The sequence below is a fragment of the Crassostrea angulata genome, chromosome 8 (genome assembly GCF_025612915.1).
Source record: "Crassostrea angulata isolate pt1a10 chromosome 8, ASM2561291v2, whole genome shotgun sequence".
Lineage (NCBI taxonomy): Eukaryota > Metazoa > Mollusca > Bivalvia > Ostreida > Ostreidae > Magallana > Magallana angulata.
Window position 1 is genome coordinate 21,962,049 of NC_069118.1, and position 13,662 is coordinate 21,975,710.

The 13,662-nt window shown below is 30.7% G+C and overlaps 1 protein-coding gene and 1 long non-coding RNA gene across 2 annotated transcripts; one reads left to right on the forward strand and one right to left on the reverse strand.

Moving 5' to 3' along the window:
* Window positions 1-106: 106 nt before the first annotated feature.
* On the forward strand, window positions 107-5,431 carry LOC128157694 (3-hydroxyacyl-CoA dehydrogenase type-2-like). The gene is made up of 5 exons (XM_052820286.1): window positions 107-177; window positions 372-545; window positions 2,377-2,556; window positions 4,163-4,394; window positions 4,971-5,431. The coding sequence occupies exons 1-5, from the start codon at window positions 157-159 to the stop codon at window positions 5,159-5,161; spliced, it is 798 nt and encodes a 265-aa protein (XP_052676246.1). The 5' UTR covers window positions 107-156; the 3' UTR covers window positions 5,162-5,431.
* Window positions 5,432-10,289: 4,858 nt separating this feature from the next.
* LOC128161268 (uncharacterized) lies at window positions 10,290-13,362 on the reverse strand. Its single transcript, XR_008240345.1, has 3 exons — window positions 13,232-13,362; window positions 10,586-10,642; window positions 10,290-10,450 (listed from the first exon to the last, which is right to left on the reverse strand). It is a non-coding gene; the product is annotated as an uncharacterized LOC128161268 (long non-coding RNA).
* Between the last annotated feature and the right edge of the window lie 300 nt (window positions 13,363-13,662).

A 13,662-nucleotide genomic window follows, 5' to 3' on the forward strand; every position in this document is an offset into this window, starting at 1 on the left:
ATAAACTATCTATAATGCACTTTAATATGCTATGCTATTTGAATTAATTTCTACAGTAATCTTTGTTTTTAGTGAATTTGTGAAAGGCGACTATTTCAGAGAACGAACGAACTTCACTCTGCCGATTTGTTTTGGTTGTGTTCTTTCCATTCCCACATGGCTGCGTCAAAGTTAAAGGTCGGTTTTTATTATTTGATGCATTAACAGTGTATGCATATACTTAAATACGGTAATTTGATATAAAAACAACATGTTCAAGGTATTGATGCATTTCTTTAGTCTTCATTATGAGGCAAATCTTCTTATTTACACCACACGACATCGAGAAAACTCGAACGGTAATAACATTTATTGTGTCTGGGGTTTTATAGAATGTGGTATTTCTAATCGCAAGTGGTTCCAGAAATCTAGGAGGAACATGCGCCAGGAATGTTGTTGAAAGAGGAGGAAAAGTCGTATTATGTGACTCTGTGTCTATGAAAGATGCTGGAGAAGAATTGCAACAGAGTCTGGGACAGAAGGACTTTATGTTTGTGCCTACTGATGTAAGTTTAACAATTTCAACACTCATTTATAAATAAAACACAATGATGATAAACATACACACTATTTCAACTGATAGGACAAATGGATTTTTAATCTTACAGTTCAAATTAACTTCTACTGAACATTTACAAAAGTCATTTTAGTTACACGAACTATACATATTGGTTCATTATATTTAATGCAATGTCCATGTATGTATACCGGTATATTTATATGTTTACTTTACTGGAATGAATTTAATGATTAACATTTATTATATTTATGCAATCTAAATGCAGACATAAATCAAATTAATATATTTTTAACTCATATATAATTGTTTATTTTTTTTTGAGATGTCAGGGTTTGACACTAAGGCATGTCCGACCGACTTTGTCTAGTAAACGATAGGTTCGGTTGGGTTAAATGTCTGTGTACTAGCCCGACTGGTCGTGTGAAAAAAAAGTGTACACATAATTTTTTTTGTAATATTAATATCAATAGAAGTAAAAGCGCTTTTTCATAACAGGCTTAAATCCTACAAACCGTAATTTAAGTACAACCCAAGGACTAACCTAGAGAATGAAGTGGGGGAAATACTCACTTTTTGATCGGTAACTTCGCCGGAATTTCCTCTGAACGAAAAGTCCAAGTCGCCCTGTACACAGAGTTCATTTTATCCTGTAAATTAACCCAAAGGGCAATAAAATGATAATTATTTAATTCTAAAGACGTCTTCACAAACTCAGTTTATGCCTCTTGTGATTAATTAATCTAGTCTGTCTTATCTTTAGGGGTTATAAATACGGGTGATGCAACCACATGGCAACATGCTTGTACAAAACGATGTTTATTACTTTAAGGCTAGTGTTGATATAACAGTGAATTTGTTGGTAACTTGTAATTAGCTAATAACAGTGCCAAATTTTTAAAATAATTATAAACCCTTTGTTTACAGTTATACTATCTTTTTAAAAAATCTAAATCCTCAACATAATGGTTGGGTTGGACTAATGCCACCAAAATACACTACAAAACAGAGACTGATTTTATTTGTCATTTTAGTTAACATAATTACAAAACATTTGATCTATAAAATGCATGGATACATCAAATGATTCAAATTAAATAAACTTGATGATTTTTTTTTTAATTTTTAGAATTTGTTTTATTTTTTAATCAGTTAATCATAATGACTAATCTAATTAAATTATTAAAGTTTAAATCTGTGTATATCATCATTATTGTAATGCCATTATCAAGTAATGAAAGTCTTCCCGATTTCTCAAACTTCTCCATGTGTCTCTGTTAAAGAGAAGTAAATTCTCCCTAAAGATTGTTGGTCCCTGGTCAACCATTGTTTACAGTTTGAATGAATTAAATCTTAAATACTGTTTGAATGATTCATTATTGGTAAAGATAAACCGATACAATTTAACAGAAACAGGTATTTAATATTTTATGTTTGTCATTACTTTTAGTTAACTTTTGTCAAATTATGGTCAAGGCTAGTAGTAAAAGAGTCAGGGCTAGTGAAAAATTGCTGAGGTAGCCCAACTAGCTAGTCTAGTAATTAAAAAAACTTAATGTCAAACCCTGGATGTTGATGTCCAAAAACACCCTGGCCAGAGCAACTAGTTTAATTATGCCAATTATGCCCACTGAATCTGATATATATATATATATATATATATATATATATATATATATATATATATATATATATATTATATTTGTGGGGGGGGGGGGTCAAAAGAGATGTGAAATAATTTAATAAATTTCGAGTGCTTAATTTTATATATATGACTGTCAGTTATTTAAATTAAAAAAAAAAACCTGTCTGTATTTCAGTTGTCACAGGAAGATGATGTCAGAAATGCTTTAAAGTTAACAAAAGAAAAGTTTGGAAGGCTTGATGTGACGATCAATTGTCCCTATTTTGCTAAATCATCAAGACTAATGATAAATGTAAAAGACGTTCCTGAAGCAAACACAAATTTGTCAGGAGAAATGATGGATTTGCTTTTCAAGGTAAACTGACTGAGACTTAATTGTTTCATTTATATATATTTTAATAATTTTAAATAAAAATCTCTGACCTGCTATTTTTTTACCTTCTGAACATCTCTGGTAATGTACACAGTTTTATGCTGCCAAAATTTTATTAGAGGTTTGGAGTGGGTATTGTTTTTGCATATATAGGTCTAGAACAAAATTTAAGTGCCGCATTTTTCAAAGTATGTTACTGCTGCATACCGCAGGTTTAAGAATGTCAAGATGGTGTGTAATACAAGTTTTCTGGATAAAAACTTTTACAAATAAATTATTCTGTCAAAAATACTTAATTCTTTATTTACTGTAAATTCCTTATTTTACAGGTCTGGAGTATTTAATAAAATGCATGTTTCCATTGTTTTGCATCAAATTGGGAGAATATAAAATCACGAAAGTAAAATTTTTTATTGTTGTTTCATTTAGTTTTCATCTCTTTGAAGAATAAAGGCGAAAGTTTAGAATCCGCAAGATATTGTTCTTGCAGTTTTACAGGGATATCAATTTCCTGCGTTTGATTAGGAATCTAGGAAATGTTGTATAATGTCAATTTTTGCATGACATTTGTGGTATAGATTTCAACTTTTGAGCATTTTATAAACGTGTGTCAATCTGATCCTGTATACACTAGAATTATTAATAAAATTTGTCAGCTATAAATGATGCTTTATTGAAGTATACAAATGGTAAAAAAAGTCCAATTTGACAAGCACAAATATAAAGAAGGGTGAATTACAGTATATTTGAATATTTATACATCATTCCCTGCATGATGAAAGGTCTTGCGAGATGAGTCTTACATGCACTTTCACTATTACAATATCAACCACCTGTTGATTCATCATGGTCAATGTTTGTTTAACAATTTCTGGTAAAGTATGCATTCTCTCTCTCTCTCTCTCTCTCTTGTCAGACTACACATTTTAATCAAGTGCAGTATGATGACTTAAGGTGGTATGGGACACCTATCGATATCATTTTTATGGGAGAGGGGGTCTAACTTTTGGAACTTGTGCCCAATCCTAATTGTATTTATGAACAATTAAAATATGTCCAAATCGATATAAATGTGGATGTACATTAAAATCTAAACATTTCACCACTTTAAAATTTTGAAATTTTATGATTTTATTTCACAAAAAAATATTTTTGGAAAGGTAAAAATAATTTTAAAAAATCCAGCGGGATTTGAACGCATGACCTACATGTACCTTATCGTAATAAATTCTCTAATGCTATGATGTAACTATTTTGGAGAAAGAAAACTTTTAATATAAATTTTTACATGTTTTATGTGATTTCACTTGTGTAATACGCATGATACATGCACAAGAAAGAAATAATTATTAATCTTTTCAGCTTCATGCATGGATTCTAGTTGGTCATTTGGAAAATAAATAAATTTATACTGGTACATTTTTCCTATGCAGTAAATAATAAAATTGCAGTGTTTAAACTCTGAAATTTTTTTTCAATCTCATTTAAGTTTTCTAAACTAAAACTGAAAATGTATAACTGTATCTGTTTTGTCCTCATGCAAAATATGCAAAAATGAATGAATTATTTTATTTCTTCTCTCTTCCAGACTAACGTGACCAGTGTTTTTAATGTGTGTAGACTAAGTGCTGAGCTAATGGCCAAAAATTCTCCAGACTCTAATGGCCAAAGAGGTGTGATCATTAATAAATCTCACAGACTAGCATTCAACAGTAGCCTGGCGCCTTACAGTATGTCTCAGGCAGCTATCATAGGAATGACCCTCCCTATGGCAAGGGATTTCAAGGATCTGGGGGTCAGGGTCAACAGCATTGCTACAGGTGAGTCATATTCACTAGCCAAGGGTTTACACGGTAAACCCACATGGATCACAAACCTGCCTTGATCTTTGCAAGCCTAGGGTTTACGATCCTTTCTTCATGTAGAGGAGAGGAGGGGATCCTAAACTCTTAGCTAGCAAAATTGCAGGTGAGTTCATCTGTTGAAAGTTTTCATTATTTATCATTTAAAGTTGATGAAAATGAATAAAATAGTCCATTCTTTGTACCCCTGAAAAAAATAAAGTTTTATAAATGCAGAATTTTTAATAAAAAATTTTTCTCTGTGAGTATGTATTATGGTTTTTCTTTTTAAAAAAAATTATACATCTAGTTGTAAATTATGTTTTGAATTATTTTTGAAAACTTGGAATTGGAGTAGTCCATGATCTTTATTAATCCATTGAAATTTTGAAGGTGTTTGCATAACGACTTTTCTGAAACTGGATGCTTGGAAATGCAAAACCATAGTCAATGATATGAATGTTATTGTGCCAGAGCACCACAGTGTTCAGCTTCCATTCTTTGATATGGCCTATATATTCGAAATTGTCAATGTAATATATTTCTTTGTTTCAGGATTTTATCGTTATCAGATTCCCTTTATGAAAGGAGCCCAGTTCCAGAAATTCTTGAGCATGATGGCTTTTCCTTATTCCCTGGGTTCAGAAGATACATTCTACCATCTATGTGAAAAAATTGTGACAAATCCGTATATGAATGGGGAGGTTGTTAAATTAGACGGTGCAGTTAATACCAGCTTCTTTTGACACATCAACATTTTGTCTACATACATGTGGCTGGTCAATTACTCCAGTACTGTATCCACCAACAGCTTGAATGTTTGGGCCAGGAAAGTGCATATATTGACAGCTAGGTGTGCAGTATCTGTGCAGTACCTTAATTAATAAGGAAGTGCGCAATAAGTGTAAGGGAGTTGATATAGCAGCCAGATATCAATGCTAATTTCATTGTCTTTATAGACCTTGTACATCTTTTATATAAAACAATAAAACCAACAAAACACATCCTCTGTTTTTATTTTACACATTCACTTATTCATTGGATCTCTGCCATGTTGTATTAATTTCAAACATAAACTGTGTGAGAAAATAATAGTTTAAGAAAATTTTGTTATAATAAATTTCAATGACTGTTTAGTTTGAATTCTCCACTCAGTAGGTAAAATCAAAATTAGCAGTAGTGCTAAGTCTGTGATATGTTGTGTAATAGAAGAGTATATAACTCAACCATACAGAATTGTGCGAGAAATAGTGAGATAGATCATGGGGCTAGCTTTAATTTAAGGTCGTCAAATTGATCCACGCGTGTACACGTACACTCTGCAGCTATATATGACGTCAGGATAGTGTTTTATCTCATTTGCTTTATAGATATACAAGATCTGTATTCGATAACCAAAATGGGTCTATATGTCAAAATTTGGATGGTTTCTAGTCCGAAATATCTAACGTTTTCCTGGCTTTTTTAACGATTTTTTAACAATTCTAGCTAGTTTCTTGTACAGAAAAATAATTTTTTTTTAAATATCATTATATGTTTGGACACGGTATTGCACCTTTGAAGAACTTACTTAAACACCCAGAAATTAATCAAGAACTATTTCTTTTTCTCCCTGGTATGCATTCATTGCATTGTTCTTAAATCACAGGCGAAGCAGTATTACATGCTTGTTCAAAGTTTTAATCATTAGAATTAGGCATGGATGATAACGGATATAACTTTCCAAAGAGACCAGTGATTGGCGGTAATTAATATGATTGCTTTCCGTTATCTAACAACCCTCTGCCTTGTAAAGAAATTTACCAAATTATTGTGTTGGTTGATTTGACTAGACTAGAACGCACATCAAATTTGAAATCACATACAGTGTATATAACATTTTATAAGGTTAAACGCCGTACTTAAAGAGGTTTGCTCCGTAGGTTTTGGGTAGCCATTTTGGGTCACCTCTAGTCTGAAAATTCTGCATCAAATATTAATTATAGTAGTATATTTATATTTTACAATGCTAAATAAACTTAATCGAATAGAATTGTTTTAAAAAATTACATTTTTACAGAGTTTAGTAAGGGACTATATTTTGTGGCAGAAGGTTTTCAAGAAGGAAATGGACAATTTTCATAACTCACTAGTTTTATAGTACTGTTACTTTAGCTTCCAAATTTCAGAGCAGACCAAACTTCTAAATAGTTTGTGTATTAAGATATATTCATGGTGTTTTAAAAATATATTTAAACAATATTTTAATATTTCTCTCGATATATTTTGGCACATTTAGCTTATACATGTATTTCATTGAGTTAAAAACAAATTCTAATTCTGGCCTAAAACTAGCTTATTTCAATTTACGCTATATTTCATTTTTTTTTTTTTATGTTACCAGCAAAACCTGGTGAAGACCTTGTACATCTTTTATATAAAACAATAAAACCAACAAAACACATCCTCTGTTTTTATTTTACACATTCACTTATTCATTGGATCTCTGCCATGTTGTATTAATTTCAAACATAAACTGTGTGAGAAAATAATAGTTTAAGAAAATTTTGTTATAATAAATTTCAATGACTGTTTAGTTTGAATTCTCCACTCAGTAGGTAAAATCAAAATTAGCAGTAGTGCTAAGTCTGTGATATGTTGTGTAATAGAAGAGTATATAACTCAACCATACAGAATTGTGCGAGAAATAGTGAGATAGATCATGGGGCTAGCTTTAATTTAAGGTCGTCAAATTGATCCACGCGTGTACACGTACACTCTGCAGCTATATATGACGTCAGGATAGTGTTTTATCTCATTTGCTTTATAGATATACAAGATCTGTATTCGATAACCAAAATGGGTCTATATGTCAAAATTTGGATGGTTTCTAGTCCGAAATATCTAACGTTTTCCTGGCTTTTTTAACGATTTTTTAACAATTCTAGCTAGTTTCTTGTACAGAAAAATAATTTTTTTTTAAATATCATTATATGTTTGGACACGGTATTGCACCTTTGAAGAACTTACTTAAACACCCAGAAATTAATCAAGAACTATTTCTTTTTCTCCCTGGTATGCATTCATTGCATTGTTCTTAAATCACAGGCGAAGCAGTATTACATGCTTGTTCAAAGTTTTAATCATTAGAATTAGGCATGGATGATAACGGATATAACTTTCCAAAGAGACCAGTGATTGGCGGTAATTAATATGATTGCTTTCCGTTATCTAACAACCCTCTGCCTTGTAAAGAAATTTACCAAATTATTGTGTTGGTTGATTTGACTAGACTAGAACGCACATCAAATTTGAAATCACATACAGTGTATATAACATTTTATAAGGTTAAACGCCGTACTTAAAGAGGTTTGCTCCGTAGGTTTTGGGTAGCCATTTTGGGTCACCTCTAGTCTGAAAATTCTGCATCAAATATTAATTATAGTAGTATATTTATATTTTACAATGCTAAATAAACTTAATCGAATAGAATTGTTTTAAAAAATTACATTTTTACAGAGTTTAGTAAGGGACTATATTTTGTGGCAGAAGGTTTTCAAGAAGGAAATGGACAATTTTCATAACTCACTAGTTTTATAGTACTGTTACTTTAGCTTCCAAATTTCAGAGCAGACCAAACTTCTAAATAGTTTGTGTATTAAGATATATTCATGGTGTTTTAAAAATATATTTAAACAATATTTTAATATTTCTCTCGATATATTTTGGCACATTTAGCTTATACATGTATTTCATTGAGTTAAAAACAAATTCTAATTCTGGCCTAAAACTAGCTTATTTCAATTTACGCTATATTTCATTTTTTTTTTTATGTTACCCCTACTTGTTTTACTTTTAAATGAGACATTCAATGTATGTCTATTTGTATGCAAAGTTTAAGAAAGATGACATTACTATAATTTTTTTCATCTACGTTATCGTTTGATTTCTCCGAAGTTTTGTAACATATGTTGTGTTCATTGTGTACTGGTCTTTGAAGCCACCAGTAAAGCAAGAATTTTTAAATTTTGACTTAGATTTTACTTTTATAATCACTAAATGTGTTTAAAATCATACTGTATTAATATCATAACTAAATAATAGTTCAAACTATAAATATTTGATTTCTTCAAATTATCAGTTTCCATGTCAAATTTTAGTAAAAATGTCAGGAAAATTATCTTTTCTAATTGGGGCCCTATATTTCCAAAAATGTATTTGTTACATGGGTCACAAATAAAATAAATGAACATTCAAGGTCCCCGTCTTTATATTCAGGATGTTTTCGGATGATTGACATTACTATTATTTCAGGTGCCAACCTCCTTAAACAAACACGTAACTAAAATGCGTTACAGACTTGTTGCCAGCAAGCTTTACAAGTAATCAGTGTAAAACTTGCACATTGTGTGTGATATACATTTTGTGCAAGTAAATGCCAACGTATAAATTCCGTTTTGAAGTAAAATATGAATTAATGTTTCAGTGTTAGAAATTGATGCTAATAAGGATTTGAATGTTGGTTTCTTTATGTTTTAGATCTATTATCATTCATGTCTACGATAAATTAACAAATGATTATCTCTTACATGTATATGTATAATTGTAATTTATGACGACAAATAATGACTGAATTGCTTCGTATACATGGTACATATGTACATGACTGTATATATATATATATATATAATAGTAAATTTTAATAAACATATTTTTATTTTTACATTTGCAGGGGTTATTTTTGTTTTTCTATTTGAAAGTGTGTTAATATATATATATATATATATATATATATATATATATATATATATATATATATATATATATATAAAATTTGAAAAACGAAAGACAACACAGAGTAAAACGTTAGCGCTTTCATTCAATCTTCAGACGTTTTTAAAATTTTAAAAACGTCTGAAGATTGAATGAAAGCGCTAACGTTTTACTCTGTGTTGTCTTTCGTTTTTCAAATTTTGTATATATAAAACCGGACACTGCGATATTTTTTGGATTTAACTATATATATATATATATATATATATATATATATATATATATATATATATATATATATATATATATATATATATTAACGCACTTTCAAAGAAACTGTAAAATTATAAAATGATTTGTTCATGAAAAACTTGCAGATAGAACAATTCAGAAAAAGAAGCCCAAAACATACATTTATTGTTAACAAACACATGATATGGGATAAGCTTACATAACAAAGAGTTGTTAGCTTTGATCTCGCTTACATAACCTGACAAATGACGGTAAAATCTGATAATTCCCTTTGGTTGGATAAACCATTTTCCTAACTCTTTTCCATTTGATTTATTGATATTCTATAAAGCGTTTATAAACGTTTCATTGTATAAAAGTTGGCCCTGATTTTTGCTTTTGTATTACAAACCAAAGACTATGATCTCTGTGTTTGGTTTGTAAATCTTTTGGTTGGTCTAATCTAATATGTCATTGCCTTCATGTGTTGGGCCATGCCCGTAAATTAACAGGATGACAGTCAGGATTATGTCGTATGATTTGTTTTATCAATCTTATAACAATGACTGAATATGATAAAAACATGACAGTCACTATATAGTTTTTATCTTTTTCACAGTTGGTTTCAACATAATAGGTACAAATAGCGCTTTGAACTACCGTCTATCATTGGCCTATCAGTTATGACATAAAGACGATGTAACGCGATAAAACAGGATACATGTACGTTTTGTTTGGATGAAGGAGAAACACAAACTCTTTTGGAACTAAATAAAAGACTACGTTAAAATTGATTTGAGTATGTGTTTGTCAATATTTTGCTTTTATTTTTATTATTCTCTGCAGCTCTATATATTCCACAGAGGGTGTACTCATTTGATAAGAAATGTATTCATTTATCATTTTACTTTGAATTGCATTAAGAAATCATCAAACAATAATATAGAAATGAAATCTGATTCATTGTTTGCAAAATATTCGCCGCCGATTTCCCTTTTTACATGGTCGTTTCTTGTCGATGCCGTATAAACCGATCCACCTTAGACCAGGCTCTACAAATGAAAAAGAGGTCATTATATCACACCAATCGAAAACTGCTTATAGAACTTGCTACATGTATTTTGATTCAAAATGTGTTATGTTGCAGTAACAATTTTGGTATATTCTAAACATAATCATATTCTTACGTTTCGGCTTTGGGATATTGATAATGCTCTCCCTTCTCTCGGTCGTTAAACCAAAATCTACGAATGAAAATACAAAATTAACGTTGTTCTTGCATTACAATTATAAGACTGGTATGGCTCAACATATAAAGTATTTTAATTGTGTTAAGAAATGCCTGGAAAACAGACAGACAACAATGCAAAGTGATCATGGTATTTGGCCATCTTGTTTTCTTAGCAAGGTCAGACCCCGCCATTACAAACTTTCTGCAGGTCAATACACAGCCTCAAGTCTGAGTTTTTACGTCTAATGTATGTACTTTTAAAAGGAATTCCGTTGCGTAATTTGAAATGGTCGTGGCAGAGGAGCTAGGTCAAAATCAATTTTAATGTGACTTCAGCGTACTTGAAGGATAATAAAAATACCTATGCTCAAAAATTGAAATAAAAAAACAACTGGTTGGATATGTAATTGAGATGACAAGTATGAAAATCTTAAGGAGGTTGCCTACTGAAATAATAGTAATGTCAATCATCCGAAAACCACTTGGATATAAAGGTACATAATGTACACAACAACAGATGTTACAAAATTTTGTAGTAATCAAATTATAACACAAATAAAAATGTATAGTAATGTCATTTTAATTTTTTTTCAAAACTGTGCATACAAATAGACATACATACAATGAGTCCCTTACTAAACTCTGTAAAAATGTAATTTTTTTAAAAACAATTTTATTTAATTAAGTTTATTTGGCACTGTAAAATATAAATATACTACTAGAATTAATATGTGATGCAGAATTTTCACACTAGAGATGACCCAAAATTGCTACCCAAAACCCAAGGAACGAACCTCTTAAAGTCGAATAAATTGAATAAAAACTGTTGACGACTTGTCAAATAAAAATATGACAACAGTTCATTTATTATTTGTCAGGGAAATATCACGACTTCTCGGAATTAAGCACATGCGCCGGACGTTATATATTTTTCTCATAATAAACAAGCATTCTGAGCAATACACATCCCCTTCCGGTTTGTGTGAAAACAATGCACTCTTAGAATATCGAACCCGAACATTAAATAATTGGAATATAAAAAAATCATTTTCTCGAAAATATGTCAACCAGACGCTACATAAGTGTAAACTTGATCTGTAGTTTGACATTTTGAAGCTGTCCAGCAAATTTCATATTATTCCTCAAACGCATAAAGAAAAAAAGGGTGGAAAAATGAAGTGGGAGAGACAGACGGACAGACGGACGGACTGACGGACGGACGGACGCAGAGGAAAGCTATAGTCCCCTCTGGTGAAAACCGGTAGGGGACTAAAAATATATACCCTCTACCTAATAATATAGTATTATAAGGTAGTTGGTATATATTTTTTATTATGAAAAAAATATACAACGTCAGGTGCCCGTGGATTTGAGCTATGTCGATTTGCCTAATAAGTAACGTTAACGGTCAGTATTTGTTGGACATATTTATCAAAGATTATGACAAGTAAACACCAATTAAGGGACAAACATTATATACCGATAAAGGGAAAAGTGGGGGTTGCTGTCAGTTTTTGAACTTTAAATAAAGACACTAATTTGTATCTTGTTCTAGTATACAAGAAAACAAATAACCTATTTTCTTTAAGCTTCAAAAAATTCTGATAGTAAAGACCAAAATTAATCTGTCCTTGGTGACCATTAAATTCTGTCCCAAGAGGGAATGAAAACAATTCTATGACCAAAATGACCAAAATATTGCTAGCCCGACTCGCCCGTCCCATTCAGAAGCAAAAAGTCATCTTCTTAGCTTTATTTACATAGTATATTTAATGGATACATGTACTAACTTTTCAGTCATAATATTAAATGATTGTAGTCGGGAATATCAACATAAAAAAGAAGCAAGTATGTACATGAAGATGTATATTTATACCGTGAAGAGCAAGTTCCAGTTCATTTCAAAGACAGTTCAATACAGTTGGATTCAATTTTCAACAGGGTCAATTTTCAACGTGTCGAGGTTATCAGTGCTTAGAAAAATCTTTTTCAAAATGTTGAAAAATGATCACGGGTATAAATTTCTTTACTTTTGGTCTCAATTTTCAACGTTGAAAAATTATACCCGGGTTAATATTCTTCGTTATATGTACACTCGTTACATCGGGTCACTGGGCGAAGGGAAGTTGGTCAGTTTACCAGAAATGATCCAATCATCCTCTGGACAAAAACTTTTCACATTCATAAGCTATATTCTGGTGTACGTTTTGGTGAAATTTCAAGGGTTTATCATTTTCCCCAAGGAAATAAGAGTTACTGTCTCAATAATTTCCGAACAACCATCGTATTTATTTGTAAAAGAATTTCCATGCATTTAGTAAACACTAAATGCTTTTTTCGATAATACGATAACTAAAAATTCTTTCCACAATTCATTGTTAAATATACTTCGTGAATCGATTCAGCAACACATTTTCAGAAATGTTGGCACTTACTATAAAATATTAGGAAATTAAAGGATATAATAACCATTTAAACATGAACCATATTTCGTTAGAATAAAGACATTCGAAAGAAATATTATGCTTCATACATGTACCCAAACTGTAATTATTCCATTATTGATAAACATAGCATGTAATGAAATCAATAGAAGACTTACTCTTAAATTGAGCTGAGATCCTATCCCTTCTCTGTTCACCGTATGAAGCAAGTATCGCATGTAGTGTCAAAGTTAGAACGTAGAGGTGGCATAAATATTTCATGTTCGTTCAATGCAGAGTCTTAACTAATTTATTTTCAAAATGTAAACAGGGTTATTTATGCAAATCAGCCTTACCTTTTGACGTCATTGCATATCTTATCATCATTTGTCATATGTTCTTTACATGTGTAACAAACGAAAAACAAAAGGAATGTAGACTAAATTAATGAGCTTTGAAGTATGAAACACAGTGCACTTACCATTTTTACTGCGTTTGTTGTGTAAACGAAAAATAAATTGTGAACAAATTGATAATTTTTAATTCATATTATGAATTATTGAACGTTACAAATAATATTGTAAAATTGGTTTTAAAATATCTGAATTCG